The sequence below is a fragment of the Dipodomys spectabilis genome, unplaced genomic scaffold, assembly GCF_019054845.1.
Source record: "Dipodomys spectabilis isolate Male_0828 unplaced genomic scaffold, ASM1905484v1 ptg000002l, whole genome shotgun sequence".
NCBI classification, from domain to species: domain Eukaryota; kingdom Metazoa; phylum Chordata; class Mammalia; order Rodentia; family Heteromyidae; genus Dipodomys; species Dipodomys spectabilis.
In genome coordinates this window covers 47,505,635-47,527,921 of record NW_024870679.1, presented here as the reverse complement: position 1 = coordinate 47,527,921, position 22,287 = coordinate 47,505,635, and the positions used below count along the sequence as shown (strand labels likewise).

Genomic DNA, 22,287 nt, shown 5'->3' with positions numbered 1-22,287 from the left:
CTCCGTGATGTGCGCACCCTCCCCGACTTCTCAGAGCCTCAGTATCCCTACCTGAGCAGTGAGAGAGAAGGGTTGGTGGGGGTGGGGGTGGGGGCGAGGCGGTGTCATCCATCAAAGGACTCGACACACAGCTGTGCTGGAGTGCAGCAAACGCCCCGACTCCCGGAGGCCCCGCCCACTGCGGGTTCCTCCAGGCCGACGCCCACCGGGCGGTCACGTGCGCAGAGCGCGCTCCCGCGGTCATGTGACTCAGTCAAGATGGCGTCGCCCTGCTGGCTGTGGCTGCTCGCTGTCGCTCTCCTGCCCTCGTCCTGTGGCGCCCCTGCGTTGGAGCATCTCGGCGCGCCGGCGCCGGTGCCGCTGGTGATCTGGCATGGGATGGGTGAGTGACTGTGGGCAGTCGGGGTGTCGCTGCTGTCTCCTCCCAGCGTAGCCTCGCGGCCCCACAGTACGAGTGAGTAGGGTCGAGAGTGTTCCCACAGCACCCCATGGGTCCCATTTCATATTTGGTGGCGCGGCTCTGCATTGGGAGGAGGGAAAAGAGCTGTGCCCTGTGTCGAGATTTTGTCTTTGTTTGATACCTGCAGAAGTGGCCTCTCGCGCTTGGTCAGGCTAGCTAGTGCCCACCTGAGCTAGCGTGTCTATTCATTCGTTTACGCACTGAACAGAGATTTGTTAGACTCCTGCAGCTGGCTTATACATTTAACACATAGTCAGCACTTGATACAGCGGTGACTGCAACGAACTAAATCCTTCCTCCTCCATGATAAGGGAGTCATGTCAAGTGGCGGTAAGTATATGGAGGAAAGAGGAAAAAGGGGAATGCAGACTGAAGATGGGGTTTGCACTTTTATAGAGCAAAGGTCAGGAAAGGACTCACTGAGGAAGGGGCATCCAAGCAAAGATCTGGAGTGGATGTGGAGGTGCCATTTGGATGTGTGGTAAAAGGAAAAACAAATGCAAAGGCCTTGAGCCAGAAGTTTGTCTTGTATGTTCATGGAACTGCGTTCAGCTGTGAATAACTAGAGCTAAGTAAGGATAGGAGATTAAAGTTTAAATTAGAGAGCGGGGTGAGCACAGATGTGTTTTAGCCTACTAAGGTTAATGTGAGGACTTGGCCTGCTGTGAGGTAGACACAATCTGACTTGCATTTTAAAAGGATCATTCTTACTGCTCTATTGAGAATAGATTGTTGGGAGACTTGGACAGGTGTAGTGAGACAAGAAGCTATTGCTATTACTTTAACTTTTAAGAGATGATGGCTTAGAACTGTAGACACAGTAGAGGAATTAAAGAAGTGGCCAAAGTTTGGGTTTATTTTGAGGGTGAAACGTAAGGGATTTAGATGTAGTTTGAGAGAAAAAGAAGGGACACCGCAGGTTTTGGTCTGGATAACTTGAAGTGTGATGGTGCACTTTACTAATGTGGGGTAGCCTGTAAGGTGAACACACTTGATCAAAAGTGCCTTTTTGTTGTTGTTGTTGGTTGTGAGGATTTAACTCAGGGCCTAAGCACTGTCCCTGAACCTCTTTGTGCTCAAGGCTAGCATTCTATCACTTGAGCCACAGCACCACTTCTGGCTTTTCCTGATTAGTTTATTGGAGATGAGTGTCATGGGGACTTTTTTGCCAGGGCTGGCTTCAAACCTCGATCCTCAGATCTCAGCCTCCTAAATAGCTAGAATTGCAGGTGTGAACCACTGGCACCCAGCTCAAAGTACTTTTAGAGGATCGGCACTAGTGACCCAGGTCTATAATCCTAGCCTCCTGAATAGGAGGCTGAGATCTGAGGATTGCAGTTCAAAGCTAGCCTGCGCAGGAAAGTCCATGAAACTCTTATCTCTGCTTAGCCACCAGAAAACTGGAAGTGGTGCTGTGGCTCAAAGTGGTAGAGTGCTAGTCTTGAGCTAAAAGAGCTCAGGAGCAGCGCCCAGTCCCTGAGTTCAAGCCCTATGACCAACAACAACAAAGAATGCTTTTTGATGTACTAAGTTTGAGGTCCTTGCTGTAGAATGGTCAGTGTTTCAGGGGCATTTTGAGTGGACAGTCTAGGAGAGACAAGCTGGAGGTTTAAGGTGAAGCTTTTGGTATCTTGGCTAGCATTTAAAGCCAGCATTGATGAGATCACTCTAGGAGTGTGTACTCAGAGTACTGAGCCCTGTGGGAGGTAGAGGAGATGAGGAACTAGCAAAGGTGGCAGTGACAAAACACCTGTGGTGTCCCTGCCATATCCTGGAAGTCAAGTCAAGTAGAAGGGAGTGTCTCCTAGATCATATATTGTTGATAGGTCAGTAAGATTGGGCTTGAAAACTGATTATTGGATTCAACAATGTAAAGACAGGTACTAATACTTACAAAAGCAGTTTGGGATTGGGGTAAGAACCACAGCTTTATTGGAATGACCAGAAATGTTCAGAAAGGAGTTTAGTTAGCAAGTTTACACAAGGCTTTGTTGTGCTATCTCCCCTCCCTGCAATCTCCAACTTACTTTGAACTAGTCATGTTAAAAGAGTAGGTAAGATAGATGCCTCACCTTCTCCCAGCATTCATAGTTCACAAAGAAGCAGTATTTAAGCAGTAATTACAGTTTAGTGTGGTACATGTTGTTAGCAGTGATATAGAAGATTCTCTAGGCCAGAGCTTTTCCTTCTTTAAACAGAATCTTAAGCTTCCGCAGATGTTAAAAATAGGATGAGTAAGTGCACCAGTGGAAACTTGTTTTCAGTTTTTGTTGTTGTTGTTGGTTGTGGGGCTTGAACTCAGGGCCTGGGCACTGTCCCTGAGCTCTTTTGCTCAAGGCTAGTGCTCTGCCAATTTGAGCCAAAGCTCCACTTCTGGTTTTTAAATGGCATTTGGAGATAAGAGTCTCATGGGGACTTTTCTACCTGGATTGGCTTCAAACTGCGATCGTTAGATCTCAGCCTCCTGAGTAGCTAGGATTACAGGCGTGAGCCACCGGCTCCTGACTTGTTTCCAGTTCTTACTGCTGGTTCCTTCACAAGACAAGGAGTAGTCTGAGAGCAGCATAAAACAAGGGCACACCTAGAACACAAAGTTAAAGAGGCTTTTACCCAGGGTCAGCAGCACTTAATAGCAAGCTGAGAGTGAATGCCTCTTTAAATTTTGTGCCTTCTCTGCTTCTCATAAACCATGAGTTGGACAGCTTTCCTCTGGTGCTACCACTGTGATGTTCTTCCTCACCACAGGCTCCATGATCCTGTGGGACAAAGTCAATGAAGACTTAAACCATGAATCAAAATAAATCCTTCTTAAAAATAGACAAACAACAAACCAAACATGCTTTAAGGCTTTACTTGATGCATCCTGGCTCTGGTTGTGAAGAGAAACCTTTGAGTTTTTTCACCCTAAATGGCCTACATGACAAAAGAAGGAAAATACCCCTCTTTTTATGTTTCTCTTGTAAACTTTCTGTCCCAGTTATATCGGATGAGCTTTTTGGGGGTAGTACTGGAAACTGAACTCTGGGCTTCTGGCTTGCTAGGTAAATGCTCTACCACTTGAACTATACCTAATCCCCTCCCCCCCCCCCCCCCCCCCGCCCGCACCCCCATTCCTCAGTCCTGGGGCTTGAACTCAGGGCCTGGGCACTGTCCCTGAGCCTCTTTTGCTCAAGGCTAGCACTCTACCACAGTGCCACTTCTGACCTTTCTTTTTATGTGGTACTGAGGAATCAGACACAGAGCTTCATGCATGGTAGGCAAGCACTCTACCACTAAGACACATTCCCAGCCCTCTTTTCCTTTTAATTTGTTTTTTAGATCGTGTCTTGTGCTTTTGCCTAGACCAGCATTATAGGCATGTGCCACCACGATCAACTCAGGTTTTTGAAGCTTGCTATTATTTGATGAGCTAATAAAAGTTGTTTTACTTGATAAGAAATGTACTCACTATCTTGCCCTTTTGTAACCCCTCTGTATGATATTTTCACAATAATAAAAAAAACCAAAAAAGTTGTTTTACATTTTTTTTGAAAGTGAAATTCATATAATCTAAAGTGAACCATTTAAAGTGGACAATTCAGTAGCACTTAGTGTTTTCTTTTTTTTTTTTAACTTTTTTTTTTTTTGGCGGGTCGTGGGGCTTGAACTCTGGGCCTGGGCGCTGTCCCTCAGCTCTTCAGATCAATGCCAGCGCTCTACCACTTGAGCCACAGCGCCACTTCCAGCTTTTTCTGCTTATGTGGTGCTGAGGAATCGAACCCAGGGACTCATGCATGCAAGGCCAGCACTCTACCACTGAGCCACCTTCCCAGCCCCGTACTTAGTGTTTTCATAGTGTTGCTCAACCACTATTTCTCTCTAGCTTCAAAACTTTTTATCACCCTGAAAAAACATCCATACTCCTTAAGTAACCATTCAGGTCTCCCTCTTATCATCCCTAATAACCTCTAGCCTACATTCTGTCTCTAGGGAGTCTCACTTTATCCCTTGGCTGTGATCCACTTATTTGTGCTTCTCTGTATCACTGTGGATGACAGGCATGTGCTATTACAACCAGCCATTGTACTTCTCTTGTGGCTGGGATAATAAGTTGAGAAATAGTCTTGTGAACTTTATTTCTGTTGGGGCTGGCCTTGAATAGACCCAAGTAGGTAGGATTACAGGTGTGAGCCAAGATAGCTGCAAAGTTATTAAAAGCATTCCAGATAGATATGAAATGGTATGACATTGCTTTTATTTGTATTTCCTTAAAAACTTGTAATGCTTATTGTTGGATATTTAATGTATTGTTTGGAGAAATGTCTCTGAGTCCTTTTCCCGTTTGTTAATTGCATTGTTTGACTTGAGTTGTAAGAACTTATATACTCTGGATGTTAAGTTTATATTGAATCTATTTTTTTGCAAATGTTTTCTCTGGTTCTATATGTTGTCTTTTCACCTTGATAATGCCCTTTCAGGTACAGTAGTTTTCAAAAATCAATACTATTTTGATTTCTGAATTTTCATCACTGTTTCTAGGAGACAGCTGTTGTAATCCCATAAGCATGGGTATCATCAAGAAAATGGTTGAGAAGAAAATACCTGGAATTTATGTCTTGTCTTTAGAGATTGGAAAGACCATGGTAGAGGTAAGACCCTCCACAGCTCTGTCCCCTTAAAGGTTTCACATACAGTTTCATAGAATGTACTATGAGAGCCCAGTGCCTGTGGCTCACGCTTGTAATCCTAGCTACTCAGGAGGCTGAGATCTGAGGATCGTGGTTCAAAGCCAGCCCAGGCAGAAAAGTCCATGAGACTCTTTTTTTTTTTTGGTTCTGGTCGTGGGGCCTGAACTCTGGGCCTGGACGCTGTCCCTCAGCTCTTCAGCTCAAGGCTAGCGCTCTACCACTTGAGCCATAACACCACTTATGTGGTGCTGAGGAATCGAACCCAAGGCCTCATGCTTGCAAGGCAAGTGCTCTACCACTGAGCCACCTTCCCAGCCCTCCGTGAGACTCTTATCTCCAATAAACCATTGGGAAAACCAGAAGTTGTGCTGTGATGCAAAGTGGTTGAGCACTAGCCTTGAGCACAAGAGCTCAGGGACAGTGCCTAGGCCCTGAGATCAAGCCCTACAAACTCAAAAATAAAAATACACACACACACACACCGCCTCAGATTGGCTTGGAACTCACTAAGTAGCACACACACACACACACACACACACACACACACTGCCTCAGATTGGCTTGGAACTCACTAAGTAGCGCGCGCGCGCGCGCACGCACGCACGCACGCACGCACGCACGCACACACACACACACACACCACCTCAGATTGGCTTGGAACTCACTAAGTAGCCCAGTCCAGAAACTTGAGATCCCTTGAGATCCTCCTGTCTCAGCCTCCTGAGTGCTGGGATTATAGATATGCACAGCTACATTGGCTAATTAGCCCCATTCTCCACTGCTTGAACTCCAAGCTTTGTGCTTGCTAGGCAGGAGCTTGTTTTCATCATTTTTGAAAATAGGATCTTGCTTTTTGCCTGCGCAGGACTATAGTCCTATTTATACTTTCCATGTAGCTGGAATGACAGGTGTGAATCACTATGCACTTTTTTTTTTTTTTCTTGTCGATTGAGATGGGAAGGGGTCTTAAAGCTTTTTGCCTAGGCTGGACTCAAATTGCAGTTCTCCTGATCTCAGCCTTCTGAGTATATAGGATTACAGATGTGAATTACTGTGCCCACTTATCTCCACTCATGAGTAGTTTATGTCAAGGAACCAACACCAACCTGAGTGAGTTCACGTCTTAGAGAAAATACAAGTGATTGCTTTCAATCCAACCCTTTCATTTCTCTGTATCTCTGTGACTCCTTTTTTAGGACGTGGAGAACAGCTTCTTCTTGAATGTCAATACCCAAGTATCAACAGTGTGTCAGATTCTTGCTAAAGATCCTAAATTACAGCAAGGCTACAATGCTATGGGATTCTCTCAGGGAGGCCAGTTTCTGTAAGTCTCTTTCTGCTGTATAGTGGCCTTTGCATTTTGCAAATTGGTTTGTTTCTTGTTGTTGTTTGCCAGTCCTGGGGCTTGAACTCAGGGCCTGGGCACTGTCCTTGCGCTTCTTTTGCTCAAGGTTAACACTCCAGCACTTGAGCCACGGTGCCACTTCCGGCTTTTTCTGTTTATGTGGTACTGAGGAATTGAACCCTGGGCTTTATGCATGCTAGGCAAGCACTCTACCACTAAGCCACATTCCCAGCCCTGTTTATTTCTTTTATTCAGATAAACTGGACTCTAATTCTTTGGTATCTTAGTTATTCTGAAATGGCCTCATGTACTCAAACAAATCATGTTGAGTGAGATAAGCCAAGCTCAGAGAAACAAGTGGCACATGTTCTTTCTGATATGTGGAAATTAGATCTAAAATACACTAGGATATGATAAATTATACAGGATTTTAGAGACATACAAAGTAAGAACAAAAGAGGATACTCATAGGAGAGAAACACAAAGACTCAATGCACAAGTGCCTCATCATATGTATATAAAATAATATACATTTTGAAATGAACTCTAAGATATGGAAACAAGAGACCTTTCTTTTTTTCTTTTTCTGTTTTGATGATTCTGTCTTCACTTTGTACAGTATATTTAGTTTATGTCTTTGGGAGGGTTGGGGAAGTTTTGGTATGAGCTGTAGAAATAGGGAAAAAGGGTGAAAAAGTAAAGCAGTGGAGCTCACTGGACGTTGATGAAAGTGAACTATACAGCTATACAACTCATGGGTGGAGATGGGAGGGAGGGCCTAGGAGAGAGTGAGGAACAGAAGACAGTGCATGAAAGGAAATGTACTCATTGTCTGACGCATGTAATTGTACTTCCTCCGTATATCACCTCTATAATAACAATAAAGTAAATTAATAATAAAATGGCCTCATGTTGGAAGCTGTATGGAAACTTAATTTATTTTCTATGAAAGAATGATTTGTATATAGACAGAGCAGAGGAAAATCCTATAACTAACTCTGGCTTTGGAAAACCACAGTGGATCAAGGTGCTTTTTAATCTGTAAAGCCAACTGTTGATTCTTTCCCATCTATCATTCAGAGCTGATAACCCCTTTTATTTCTCCAGGAGGGCTGTGGCTCAGAGATGCCCTTCACCTCCCATGGTCAACCTGATCTCAGTTGGGGGACAACATCAAGGTAACATTGACCTCTTCATCTCCTGGTTTCTTTTTTATAATTCATGTGCCCCCTTGATTTATTTATTTACTTTTCTTGATCTAGCAGTTCTATTTGCACAGTAAGCCAATCACCCTTGTAAAATCCTATTTCTACAGCTCATAGCAAAACTAGGCAGCCTTAATGAGGAGATAGGAAGTGACTAAGGATTCCAGAGCCCTAAAACAGAGGTTAGCATCTACTGAATAAGGTTAACATCCTCTTTTCTCCCATTTAATTGAATTGATTTGCGGAAGAAAAGTGGTTGCAGCAGTTAGTGGAAGTTAAGAAAACATAATGACTTGCCCTGTTTTCAAACTCTGTTAGTAGATAGCATTTTTTAGGTGGTAGGATGGTGGAGTACAATGGGGGATTTCAGCTCAGGGCTTTGCATTTCTTAGGCAGGTGCTCAACCACTTGAGGCATGTCCTGAGTCCTTGGGTAAAAATCATGTATAAGTACCTTGGTCTATAAATTTAAACAGTAGCCAAATAAACTGAAAAGTAGAACTTTTTCTATTTACACGGAAGTTTCTCTGAGGGGAAAGAATGTATTATATTAGGTATAATAAATAATACCTAAGCGCTCAGTGGTAGAGCATTTGCCTTGCATGCATGTGGCCCTGGGTTCGATTCCTCAGCACCACATAAGCAAAAAAAAAAAAAAAAAAGCCGGAAGTGGCGCTGTGGCTCAAGTGGTAGAGTGCTAGCCTTGGGCTGAAGAGCTGAGGGACAGCGCCCAGGCCCAGAGTTCAGGCCCCACAACTGGGCCAAAAAAAAAAAAAGAAAAGAAAGGTACTGGGGTGGATGCTACTTGAGACTGGCTTACCATAATTGATTTTCCTAAGCAAAGACTTAATAAACAAAATGAATACAGCTACTGGCTGTAGAGTATAAGCAGTACTCCTCCAGTATGGGTTGAGGCGGGGTGGGGCAAGGCAGAGACCCAGCCTTTTTTTTTTTTTTTTTTTTTGTCAATCATGGGGCTTGAACTCTGGGCCTGGATGTTGTCCCTTAGCTCTTTAGCTCAAGTCCCTATCACTTGAGCTATAGAGCCACTTAGGGTTTTCTGAGTGGTTTATTGGAGATAAGAGTCTCTTGGAGTTACCTGCCCTGCCCAGGCTGGCTTTGAACCATGATCCTCAGATCTTAGCCCTCCCGAGTAGCTAGGATTACAGGCATGAGCCATCAGTGCCCTGCTTAAGGCAGAGACCCTAGGCAGCAAACAATGGGAGTGTGTAGAGGAAGCTGTTTACACTCTTTCCTGGAGGAATGAATGATTGGGATGTGGCTTTTGCCTGTTTTGGTTTTTCACAGTGCTTTGTACATAGTAGATATCTGTTATGATGATTAGAGGAATGGATGTTTGTCTTTTACCACTTCAGGTGTCTATGGACTCCCTCGATGTCCAGGAGAGAGCTCTCACATCTGTGACTTCATCAGAAAAACACTGAATGCTGGTGCTTACTCTAAAGTTGTTCAGGAACGGTGTGTATTTATAGCTGAAAAAGATACAGATCTGCCACTGTGTGACATTCATACTAGCAGTGATTCTAGGAGGTGCTAATGATATTTGAGTGACATTTATTTATTTATTTTTATTTTATTTTTGTCGGTTGTGGGGCTTGAACTCTGGGCCTAGGCGCTGTCCCTCAGCTCTTCAGCTCAAGGAAAGCGTACTACCACTTGAGCTACAGCACCACTTCCGGTTTTCTGGTGGTTTATTGGAGATAGGAATCTCAGGGTCTTTCCTGCCTGAGCTGGCTTTGAACCGTGATCCTCAGATCTCAGCCTCCTGAGTAGCTAGGATTACAGGCATGAGCGACCGGCACCTGGCTTGAGTGACATTTATTGTAACTTTCTGTACTGTCTTCCCACTTAAACTTGCTCTGGAAAAAAAGCTGTTATCAGAGAGAGAGAAAAGAGAACGAAAGGAAGAAAGAGGAAGAAAAGATGGAAGGAAGGAAAGGATGGAGGGAGGGAAGAAAGAAGGAAGAGAAGGAGGGAGGGAGGAAGATAGATAGGTCTATTTTTCTATGTAGGAAGAATGCAATTATAATGAATATTCAGGGCTGGGAAGGTGGCTCAGTGGTAGAGCACTTGCTTTGCATGCCTGAGGCCCTGGTTTCGATTCCTCAGCACCACATAAGCAAAAAGAAAAAAGCCGGAAGTGGCGCTGTGGCTCAAGTGCTGGAGCACTAGCTTTGAGTTGAAGAGCTGAGGGACAGTGCCCAGGCCCAGAGTTCAGGCCCCACGACCGGGCCCCCCCCCCCAAAAAAAATGAATATTCATCCTTAAAAACAAAAATAGAGAGATATCTGTAGGTATACAGAATGGGTGTGAAAATGACCTCCCAAAGACCCTCTGTTCTATTTTTTCCAGATAGTTCTGAGTCTTTAGGCTCATTTTCTTCTATCTCTAATATGAGTTGGTGACAGTACCTTACTGTGGGCTGTTGTAGGCATTAAAACAAATGGAGTATAAAGCATGTAGTGTAGTGTTTACTTCTTAGGAAGCAGGCAGATTTTGACTATCAAAACCTGGTGATAGCAGGGCACCAGTGGCTATTCAAGAGGCTGAGATCTGAGGGATCGCAGTTTGAAGCCAGCCCAGTCAGGAAACTCAGTGACTCGTCAATAAACTTTTCAGAAAAAGCTGGAAGTGGCACTGTGGCTCAAGGTAGAGCGCTCGCCTTGAGCACAGTCTTAGCGACAACACCCAGGCCTTGAGTTCAAGCCCCAGGATTGGCAAAAATGAAACACAAACAAACCTGTTGGTGGCTGGGTGCCAGTGGCCCTTGTCTGTAATCCTAGCTACTGAGGAGGCTGAGATCTGAAGATCAAAGTTCAAAGCAAGAAAGTTGTTGAGAGTCTTTAACCACAAAAAGCTGGAAGTAGAGCTGTGGCTCAAGTGGTAGAGTACCAGCCTTGAGCAATAAAGCTAAGAGATAGCTATCAGGCTCTAAGTTTAAGTCTCAGCGCGCACACGTGCACACACGTGCGCGCACACACACACACACACACACACACTCACACACTCTCTCGGTGGTGCTTTTTTAATACTCAGTTTTAATTTTCTGTGTCTAAACTTCCTTCATATTATAATTATTTTGTTTTCTCTGTCTTTTAGTTGCAGTTTTAAGGTATTTCATAATTTCATCAAACATTGACTCACTGCTGTTTGCTAGACCTGATTGCAGGTTCTCTAGGCATCGTGCAGAAGACATACTGGGCAGACAGGAGATCATATCTATTTAGCATAAACCCATTGCATATTTCTGTATACAAGCAGGATGGTGGTAGTGGGGCAGGGATCTACTTTCCTACTTTGGATAGAATGGTCTTTGAAGACTTCTTTTATCTGGGATGCAAGGATCATGAGAAACAAGAGGAGAGGGAATCAGCCAGAGGAACCCAAAGGCCCTGAGGCTGGAACAAGTTTAGCTTTTCTAGGGTAAGCAGATTTTAATGAGAGTTTCAGGAGTGGCAGAAAAGCATGGGCGACACTATGCCAGAACTTGTCGGCCACATGAGTTGAGATTTTATTGCAAATAGTGTGGGAAGCTATTGGAGGTTTGGGGAAGGTTTTCATTACTTTGAAACAGGAGGCCAGTGCAAAGGCTGTTGCAGTGGTCTTTGGGAGAGACAGTGGTGGCTGAGACACTGGGTTGTGACAGCAAGCTGGAGAAAAGAGGACATTGCAAGTAAATCAGACTCATGGATGACATTATCCATGGGGACTGCGTTCTGAGTTCTCAACAGCTCAGGCACAGATTAACTTCTAGGATACTTTTCTAATTTTGTAGAGTTGTTTGCCTTTTTAAATGGTCTTTATATGAGTGAAATTGTCCTTTTTTTTTGGTCGATCGGGGGGCTTGAACTCTGGGCCTGTGTGCTCTCCCTCAGCTCTTTAGCTCAAGGCTAGTGCTCTACCACTTAAGCCACAGCACCACTTCTGGCCTTTTCTGTTTATGTGATACTGAGGAATAGAATCCATAGCCTCATGCATGCAAGGCAAGCACGCTCCTCTGAACCACCTTCCCAGCCCCATCCTTTCTTTTTGAGATAGGGTCTTGCTATGTAGCTCAAGACCTCAAAAGGGCTTGAAATCAAGAAGTGAGAGCTAGAAGGAGTCAAGGTATTATTGTCCTGCTGTTCTCATTGCTTCTCTCTGTCACATCCTTTTTTCTCTCTGTGCAGACCAGCTTTTCCTGCTCCCCACGTGGTGAAAGTTGGCTTGCAAAGCATCCAAGTGTTTAATATTGTACATGTGAGGTTACTGTGATTTGAGGCTAGAATTTCTTCATCCCAATTCAGAGTTTTAGGTAAAGAGTCATGTCCCAGCTCAAATAGGGCTTCACCTCTGCTCTCCTTAGCTATGACCAGAGATGCGGGACTGTGTTCCAACCATGCCCACCTCCATAGTCAATAGGGGACAGGAAGCAGTTCCCACAGAAAACAGACCTCAAAAAAGATCTTTTGTGTTCTTTAGGCAATTTAGCGCGTTGTTAAAGCAATGTGACATCCTGATAAAAGAATTATCATCCTGATATCCTCAGTGTTTTTCAAGCCCCAGCCCCTGGCTACACAGCCCTCATGAAGGCCACGAGCACAGGTCATGAGCATAACAGCTCTCTCTCTTCCTTAGTGTGAAAGCTGTACTTCTTTTTCCTTTCACCTTGCAGGTGCTGGCAGCCCTTTGTGGCCTTTTTCCATTACTTTTCTCCCAGCCATCCCTGTGTCTCCTTTCCAGCCCCACATTCCCTGTCATAGGGTTGCCTCTAACCTTAGCCTTGGACTGTTCTGGGCAAGGTCTGTGTCTCTCCCAGCCCTCAGGCTTAGAGCACTTTTTCCTCACTCATCCCGTTTTTCTGACTTAGCTAATGAACTTGCCACTTCTTTTTCTGATAATACTGTGGCATCCACTCATGTGCTTAGAAGAGTACCTGGAAAATACTTGGTATGTATCAGCTGCTATCATGACAATCAATTATTAGAATATGCACTTTAAACGTACCATTCCTACCCAGTATAGAGTTTTTTTTTTTTTTTTTGTCGGTCATGGGGCTTGAACTCTGGGCCTGAGCACTGTCCCTCAGCTCTTCAGCTCAAGGCTAGCACTCTACCACTTGAACTACAGCACCTCTTCCTAGAGTTTGTTTTCTATTCTTAGCAACTTCTGATCTCATGTTTCTCTCTCTCTTTCTTTGTCTCTTTCTCTTTTTTCCTTTTGCCAGAACTGGGTCTTGAATTCAAGGCCTTGAACTTGAGCTCAGCTTTAGCTTTTTCCTCAAGGCTGCTACTCTACTACTTGAGCCAAGCCTCCAGTTCTGGCTTTTTGCTGGTTAATTGGAGATAAGAATATCTGACTTAGTCTGCTTGGGCTGGCTTTGAACCTTGATCCTCAGATCTCAGCCTTCTAAATAGCTAGGATTACAGGTGTGAGCCACCAGGTATCCTGAAGCCATTGAATTGTTAAGTCTCAGTGAAAGTAAACACTTAAAATATTTTAAACTGTGTGCAGGTGGTTCATGCTTGCAAACCTAGCTACTTAGTAGGCTAAGATCTGAGGACCACAGTTCAGAACCATCTTGTGCAGGAGATAAGTGGAGCTGTGGCTCAAGTGATAGAGTGCCAGCCTTGAGCACAAAAGCTGAGGGACAGTACCCAGGCCCTGAGTTCAAGCCTCAGGACCAGAACACACACATGTATACAAAAAATTAAATATGTTTGGCCTGGCAATGTAGCTTAGTGGTAGAGTGCTTGCCTAGCATGTATGAAGCCCTGGGTTCAATTTCTCAGAACCACATAAACAGAAAAAAATCAGAAGTGGTGCTGTGGCACAAGTGGTAGAGTGCTAGCCTTGAGCAAAAGAAGCTCAGGGATAGTACCCAGGCCCTGAGTTCAAGCCCCAGGGCTGGAAAAATAAATAAATATGTTTATAAGCAGTTAGATTATAACTACTATCTGTAGTCAGAATGTCCTAGGCTAGGTTCAACCTCCATCATAGTCTGAGGAAGGTAGAATAGGTAAGGAGATAGATGCTTGGATCAGAGGAAGAGGCAGGTGGTTATATTTGAGATGAATCTTGCAGGATGAGTGGGAAGCAAAGGAAAGCAAGGAAGGTGAGGTTGTGAGAGGGAACAGCATGTACCACCTAACTGAAAGACGTAAGGGTAATGATGCTTAATGGCATATGAGGGAGCCAACTGTTGATGAATCCTTTTCCTAAGTCTTTGCACCTTTCTGTACTGTGCTGAATAGGCTGTCCTTGTCTCAGCATGGTATCTTGGTAAACGGTCATAGATAGAAGTCTTGCATTCCCTGTTAAGAGAAAAAGTCTTGAAAGGCTCTTGGTGGTCCAGTGCACTGGGGCATGGCCCAGGCATGGTGAATTGATAGGCAACATGATCATCTTCATTCTTTTTTCTCCCTGCAGCCTGGTGCAAGCAGAATACTGGCATGACCCCATAAAGGAGGACGTGTACCGCAACCATAGCATCTTCTTGGCAGATATAAATCAGGAGAGGGTAAGCATCCAGCCAGGCTCCCAGCATTAGACATTCATTTTTCTCTTTAGAGCATCAGAAATTAGCAATGGCTGCTTACCCAAACTATCCTGGGTAGAACTGGGAACTAGAAATTCTGCGTTTGGGGAGGCAGTGTTTGGGAATTCAGCTCCTTGTAGAGAGGCTGGCATTCATTGGCCTTCCTCTCTGTTTTGTTTTTTTGCTGTCGTGGGGCCTGAACTCTGTGCCTGGGCGCTGTCCTTCAGCTCTTAAGCTCAAGACTAGTGCTCTACCACTTGAGCCACAGAGCCACTTCTGGCTTTTGTTGCTTATGTGGTGCTGAGGAATCGAACCCAGGACTGCATGCATACAAGGCAAGCATTCTACCACTGAGCCACCTTCCCAGCCCTGGCCTTCCTCTTTGAAGTCCTTTCCCTTCTCTTGTGTGGAAGCAGCAGAACAAAGTCAGTAGGTTGCTAGCTGGGTAAAGTAGAAATCCCACAGCAGCTCCTCCTGAGGGAAGCCTTCCTGGAAGGCCTTCTGGACAGATTTTCTCAGAAGAGAGATTTACCTAGAAGAGATATTGCAGTGGGCACTGATGATGCCTCAAAAATGAGCATGGCTTGGGAAGATCCAGGATATTTGATTTATATTAAAGTTATATGGGTTTTGTTTTTCTTTTTGGTCATGGGGCTTGAACTTGGCTTGGACGCTGTCCCTCAGCTCTTCAGCTCAAGGCAGGCATTCTACCACCTGACCACTTGAGCCATAGCGCCACTTTCAGTTTTCTGTCAGGGGTATTTATATGGTAAAGGCTGGGGGGGTCTAAGTTAAAGATAGTTTATTTTTGTTCTAATCACTCCTGGTATTATACTTTCTGAGTTTCTGGATGTTTGGGGCATTTCTTCTAGGTAAGAATGCGTCCTGCCATAAAACAAATGCTTGCCAGGTGCTGGTAGCCCAAGCCTGTAATCCTAGCTACTCAGGAGGCTGGGAACTGAGAATCGTGGTTCAAAGCCAGCCCAGGCAGGAAAGTCTGTTAGACTCTTATCTCCAGTTAAGCACCAGAAAACCTGAAGTGGTGTGGTGTCTTAAGTGGTAGAGTGCTTGCCTTGAGCTGAATTGCTCAGGGACAGTGCCCAGGTCCAGAGTTCAAGCCCCATGACAGACAAAAAAACAAAAAACAGCAACCAAAAAAACACCAGATGCTAGCAGGGTGCCCGTGGCTCACGCTGTAATCCTAGCTACTCAGGAGGCTGAGATCTGAGGATTGTGGTTCAAAGCCAGCCCAGGCAGGAAAGTCTGTGAGACTCCTATCTCCAATAAACCACCAGAAAACCGGAAGTGGCGCTGTGGCTCAAGCGGTAGAGCTGCTCACCTTGAGCTGAAGACCACAGGGACAGTGCTCAAGCCCAGAGTTTAAGTCCTGCAGACCAACTGAACAAACAAAACAAAACAAAACACCAGATGCTTATCCTTGAGATAAAGAAGACTTCCTATTGTCTACATTTTGGGTAGGAGGTTGCTTACAATTTGGAGAAGCACTTCTCAGGAAGGCATACATCCAGCCGTATAAATGTTAATTCTTGGGTGAGAAACACATCTCTCAGGAAGGAATGCATTCTGGTTATTTTGAGCATAGATTGCTCTTCTGTTTTAATACCTCGTTTCTGAATTGCCTCACAGGCCTCATTTTCTTCAACTTATCCTGCGTCATTTTACCCTAAAATTACTTTGGTCCCTTAATCTTAAGGGAAATAGATGAATGAATATCCATATTTGTTCTAAGCTTACCATGCCTCATTCCCTCTAATCTGTCTTGCCTCCATATAACAGAACAACTCAGAAGCTTCAGTTTGTTCTGTTTTCTTCCTCTGGCTAGTTCCCTTGAATCTGTGTGACTTAATGCCTATGGAATGTAGACTGTTAGCCCTGGTTGGTGACATGCCAGTCAAAAGATGGTAAGAAATGGCAGTGTAAGGTATATTCTGGGCAGAAATCTAGAAAAGGAGCATATTATATTCATGGGTCAAGGTAATCAGAACGCTGAAATCCCCCTGCTGGAACCTGATGGTAATGTCACTACTGTCTTTTTCTTCAGTATGTCAATGTATCCTACAAGAAAAATCTGATGGCCCTTAAGAAGTTTGTGATGGTGAAATTCCTCAATGATTCAGTTGTGGACCCTGTAGAGTCTGAGGTGAGATACTACTTAAGCCATAGCATGTCACGAGCCTGTAGGAGAAAATAGTTCTGAAATATAGCTAGCTATCTGCTGGGCAAAAGCCTCCAGTCCTCTCCACCACCCTTTATCTATATCAAGAGTTCTGAGTGAGGTTCATAAATGGGACATAGAATTGGTTATTGTTGGGATCCATCACAACCATCCCAGGGGACTACATGGAGGCAGGCAGGCACTGGAGAAAGATTAGTTAATTTTTGTTGGTTGTGGGGCTTGAACTCTGGGCCTAGACTGTCCCTGAGCTCTTTAGCTCAAGGCGAGCGCTCCACCACTTGAGCCACAGTGCCACTTTCAGTTTTCTGGTGGTTAATTGGAGATTAGAGTCTCACAGACTTTTCTACCTGGGCTGGCTTTGAACTGGGATCCTCAGATCTTAGCTTCCTGAGTAGCTAGGATTATAGGCGTGAGTCACTGGCACCTAGCTAAAAAAAAGATTATTATAAGGTTTATAAGAGGGGCCATATCTCCCTAGGGAGAGGGAGCATATGGCATCTGCCTCTATTCAGGTGGGTAGCTTTGGGGCTAGTGGCATGGTATGTACACAGGTAGGTCTGGGTGGAGAGAGGGAATGGCCAGCCATAAGGTGGGAACTCTAGGGCAGGGAGGAGCTCAGGTCTGGGTAGAGCTGAGGACCAGAGGTAGGGATAATGCTAACAGTTAAAAAACTCCCAATACCAGGGGCTGGGAAGGTGGCTCAGTGGTAGAGCACTTGCCTTGCATGCCAGAGGCCCTGGGTTTGATTCCTCAGTACCACATAAGCAAAAAGAAAAAAGCCGGAAGTGGCGCTGTGGCTCAAGTGGTAGAGCGCTAGCCTTAAGCTGAAGAGCTGAGGGACAGCCGCCCAGGCCCAGAGTTCAGGCCCCATGACTGGACCCAAAAAAAAAAAAAAAAAAAAACCCTCCCAATTCCACTCCAATATCATATGCAAAATTTTATCATTACATTCTGTTGGGGGGAAGAGTCTATCATTTTAATGATTTTCAAAGAAATCTAGGCTTCACTAGCCCATTAATCCTTAAGTTTGGTATTCTAGGCTTTGACCTATCTTTCCAGCTTCATTTACCTAGAGTTCTACATCACTCAATCTTTGATCAAACTGTATTGTAGTACTTGAAATTCCCCAAATTTGCATGTTTTCTCTCATGCCTGAGTTCCTTCATGCTTTTTCTTTAGGATGCCTTTCCTTGGCTTTCCCACCTGAAAAACTCCCATTCTTTTTTTTTTTTGGTCAGTCGTGGGGTTTGAACTCTGGGCCTGGGCACTGTCCCTCAGCTCTTCACCTAAAGGCTAGCATTCTACCACCTGAGCCATAGCACCACTTTTGGTTTGCTGCGTGGTTTATTGGAGATGAGTCTCATGGACTTTCCTGCCTGGGCTGGCTTTGAACCATGATCCTCAGATCTCAGCCTCCTGAGTAGCCAGGATTAAAGGCATAAGCCACCAGGGCCCAGCAAAATTCCCATTCTTATGACAAGGCCATATGCAAATGCTACTTCCTATAGGACACTATCCCTCTTCCAGGCACAGTTTGCTTTCTAGTCATTAGTATCTACTAAAGTTCTGCTCACATTTACAGACCACCAGGTGTTGTCAGGTGTAGACTAGATCTTGCTGGCCACATTTTCTTTTTTTGGTCCAAGACCAAGTCTAACTTGGTACCTGATGCTTTCATTCATTGGCTGGTGCTCTACCAACCAAGCCATGCCTCCAACTCCACCAAAGACATTATTGAATGGTTTGAGAGCTAAGAATTTTACATGTTTAAATAATTGGGGAAAATTCCAAGGCTATTTTATGATACAAGTTAGAATTTGTTTGTGGTTGAAATTTCATTGAGACAGTCATACCTATCTTTCATATATTTCTAAGAAATGAGAGGCAAGCGACCAATATGGGCTCAAGGCTTTATTGGGACAGACCTGCTGGGCTACTCCAGGCAGGAATGGAGGTAGCAGCAGTGGACAGGTGCAGGTGGAATTTCACATGGGTCATATTACATGGACTTTGGGAATTTGGGGGTAGAGTCAAGTTTTGAGAAGAAGTGTTATGAAGGTGTTATGTGATCTACAGGAATTGGGGGGAGAGTTACATTCCTAAAAGGAGTATGATGGTACTTTTGGAGCTGGGACAGAAATTTGTACATCACACCAGGAAAACAATACAGCATTGGGGAAATAGAAACTGATTTTTGTAAACAGGTAGGGACACAGGGAGGGGATGTAATTGCAAGCTGAGTCTGAGGCCTGAGAATATTGTGTCTGGCTACTTTTGTGTTACAGTGGAAGCAGTGAGTAGTTACAGCCATATGGCCATAAAGCCTAACCTATTTTGGGTCTGGCCTTTTGAGAAAAATAGCTTGCTGACCCCATGCTAGACTGTGAATGGTTCTGTGACTTGCTAGATGGACTTGCTAGATGGGAGCTTCTTGGGAATCTCGTAGAAACAAGGATCATAATCACCCTAGAATGGCTACAGAGTTTATTACAAGGATTTTTAGGGTTGGTATAATAAAAGCAGCAGAAATTTTTGGTAAATGGTAAACTCTTTAGAAAGACCAACTCATTCCTAAGGAATGACTTTTAAAATGAAGTGACTTGAAATATACCCCTATTTTTCCTTCTTGCTTTGTGTTTGTGTGTGTGGGAGGGGGGGGGTGAGTGGAGAGAGAGAGGGAGGGAAGGGGAGAGACAGAGAGAAAGGAGAATGAACATGTGCATGACTTAGGGCCTGACTGCTTTCCCTGAGCTTTTGTACTCAAGGCTAGCATTTTCCCACTTGAGCCACAGCTCCACTTCCAGCTTTTATATGGTCTGTTGGAGATAGACATTCTCTCCTAGCCTCCTGAGTACCTAGGATTACAGGTGGTAAGCACTGGTGCCGAGCTGTCTATACGTTTATGACAACTTGTTGGTGATCTTAGAAGGTAGTCAGTCTCAAATTGTGTGCTAGATATCTTTAATATTTTCTTCTTTTCCTCCAGTGGTTTGGATTTTACAGAAGTGGCCAAGCCAAGGAAATCATTCCTCTACAGAAGACGGCTCTGTACACACAGGTAACTGACAGGCTGAGAGGTTGGTGCTGTTTGTCAGCTGCTGGTTTCTAAAGGTGCTCAGTTTAGCTGCTAGGCTCTATGGTGTTAGAGCTCTGCTTCATAGGCCCCACAATACTAGATGCCTAGGAGCCATCTAACTCAATGAAGTCTGGTGCAAATGAGACTTGTTAGACTGTTCCTTCTAACACTTATTTCTTAGGCACGGGTTTACAGACTTGTGTCTTTGACTAGAGATGTGGCTCAAGTATTAAGAGTGCCAGCTGAGCAAAACTGTGTTCAAGCACTAGTACTGACACACACAACAAAAGTAAACTGATTCACTTTCTGTGGATTGGGTGTTTTCTCTTAAAACATTAGCTAATTTTCCCTTGTCTTTTGACTTTGTCTCACTTTGCTGTTTCAAGGCAGATTTATCTATAGCTTGTCCAATGTATAGGTAGTCCACCACCTCTGGGAAACTTTGCAGAAAGCTGAATATAAGCACTGGGAGGAGGATTTGTGAGGCCCTAGGTTCAATTTCCAGCACCACAGTGGGAGCAATATAACCATACAGGAGTGTAAACTGCGCATATGTTTAACTCTTAGATACACTGGCATTTTCAACATTGCACTTCTATTTTTTTTTTTGGGGGGGGGGGGGTCCGGTCGTGGGGCTTGAACTCTGGGCCTGGGCGCTGTCCCTCAGCTCTTTAGCTCAAGGCTAGCGCTCTACCACTTGAGCCACAGTGCCACTTCCGGCTTTTTTCTTATGTGGTGCTGAGGAATCGAACCCAGGGCCTTAGGCATGCAAGACAAGCACTCTACCACTGAGCCACCTTCCCAGCCCTTCTATTTCATTTTTTAAAAGGGAGGAATTGCATTTTAACGATGTATCTCATTAATATTTTATTACTTTACTGTTTTACCCAAAAACCTTCCATTAAGCCTCAAGTAATTATAGTCTTTCTCTCTGCAGGACCTTCTGGGGCTAAAGCAAATGGACAAAGCAGGACGGCTAGTGTTTCTGGCTGTAGAAGGGGACCATCTTCAATTCTCTGAAGAATGGTTTAATGTCAACATCATCCCCTTTCTTAAATGAAGCACTTGCAGTTTACAACAGAGCTTGGGAACCCCTAGCTCTTCCAAACGAAGTAGAAGATAGTTTTCTTCATGCCGGACCGAGCTATGATCCAATATGCAACTAATCCTTCTCTCCTGTTATCATCTAACATGCCCTACTTGGAAAGATCTAAGATCTGAATCTTATCCTTTGCTGCCTCCTATCACCATATGGTGTTGAATTCAAGTTTAATTAGCTAATAACCAGGAGATTGTTTTACAACCTTGTGATGTGGTCAAACTCAAGTCTTAGGAAATGTCCAGGCCCAGAGGAGACTGATCTAAAGCAGCAAATAGATTGAGGACCATACCTAGTCACATTTCAAGCAAACCTATGTCAAGCAAATCTAGGCTTAAGGCACTCACATAAATTCTGTGTTGCTGGTGCAAATAGTTTGAGAAAATACTGCTTGGAGGGTGTTTTTGCATCATTTCTTAAGGTTGCTTTCCTCTCTGACTATATTACCTTCTTGTGGAACTTTAGCAATTATTAGATTGCACCAGCCTACTATCTTGCCTCTGTAGAATTCCTTGTCTCCTCTGGTGATGAATTAATTTGTCCTTTTCTGTCACAAAATGAGGGAAGTAGCACCACACTAGGTTGCTCACGAAAGGTACATCTTGGATAACTTAGGGCAGTGGGGATGGGGAGAATAATGGGAGTAGAAGTAAAAATGAGGCAACTAGCTCTTTCCACTTAATACAGCAAGTGGCTTGGATGCCAATCACTCCACTGCTGGCTTTAGAAGAAATGTAAGGAAGAATGTGAAGAAATTGGGCTTAACTTCTAGCCCCCCAGAATCTTTTTTTTCTGGTTGGTCATGGGTCTTGAACTCTGAGCCTGAGTGCTGTCCCTCAACTCTTCAGCTCAGGCTAGTGCTCTCACTGAGCCACAATGCCATTTCCAGTTTTCTGGTGGTTAATTGGAGATAGGAGACCTACCAATTTTCCTGCCTGGGCTGGCTTTGAACCATGATCCTTAGATCTCAGCCTCCTGAGTAGCTAGGATCGCAGGCGTGAGTCACCGGTGCCCGGCCCCCCAGAATCTTAATTACGTGTACACTGAACTCCTGTTTATACATTCTGTAAGATTGCTTAAAAAGAAAATTGAGTACATTGTCTACTTTCCTCCTCCTGGAGATCACTCTAATCCACATTAGACTAAGGACTTTAAGCATTCTTCATAGTAAAGAAAATTAACTCAATCTGCAATTTCATGTTTTTGGGTTTTGGAATGGAGGACTGAACTCAGGATCTCGCACTTGCTAGGCAAACACTACCATTTCATCTGCCAGCAGACCTTTTGTTTTTGAGACAGGGATCTGACTACCAGGGCAGGCTACAAACATGTAATCATCCTTCCCTTGCTTCCAAGTAGCTAAGATTATAATTTTATGGCACCATGCCTGACCCTGTTTCTTACATTATTTGAGCATGGAAGTACCTTGTTAGTGTTACAGTTTACCCTTTATCATTTTTCCTTTTCCTCTTTCAAGCCTTATTCTTCAGCTAAAAGATAAGGCTTATGGGCAACAAATAGAGTGTGTGAAAATAATTTTATGAGGCTGAAAATAAAGAGTACTTTCTGATTTTTAGTGTTATTTTCTTTTCAGTAGCTCCACATGTCTGTACAGTAAATATCGTAAGTAATAAGCAAGTTTGGTATTAACTTTATTCTATTTTCTGTATAACTTTAAGTACATAAAGGTTTATTTCCACA

General features: G+C 44.2%; 1 protein-coding gene across 1 annotated transcript; it reads left to right on the top strand.

Moving 5' to 3' along the window:
* Window positions 1-254: 254 nt before the first annotated feature.
* Window positions 255-21,226, top strand: Ppt1 (palmitoyl-protein thioesterase 1). Its single transcript, XM_042684825.1, has 9 exons — window positions 255-382; window positions 4,979-5,088; window positions 6,324-6,451; window positions 7,580-7,650; window positions 9,053-9,155; window positions 14,106-14,196; window positions 16,277-16,375; window positions 19,398-19,469; window positions 20,425-21,226. Exons 1-9 carry the CDS (start codon window positions 259-261, stop codon window positions 20,545-20,547), a joined length of 921 nt encoding a protein of 306 aa, XP_042540759.1. The 5' UTR covers window positions 255-258; the 3' UTR covers window positions 20,548-21,226.
* The last annotated feature ends 1,061 nt before the right edge of the window (window positions 21,227-22,287 follow it).

Coding starts and splice junctions, on each gene's coding strand:
- Ppt1 (XM_042684825.1), top strand. CDS start 259: ATGGCGTCGCCCTGCTGGCTGTGGCTGCTCGCTGTCGCTCTCCTGCCC. Junction 5,089..6,323: donor TTGGAAAGACCATGGTAGAG/GTAAGACCCTCC, acceptor CTCCTTTTTTAG/GACGTGGAGAACAGCTTCTT. Junction 6,452..7,579: donor TCTCAGGGAGGCCAGTTTCT/GTAAGTCTCTTT, acceptor TTATTTCTCCAG/GAGGGCTGTGGCTCAGAGAT.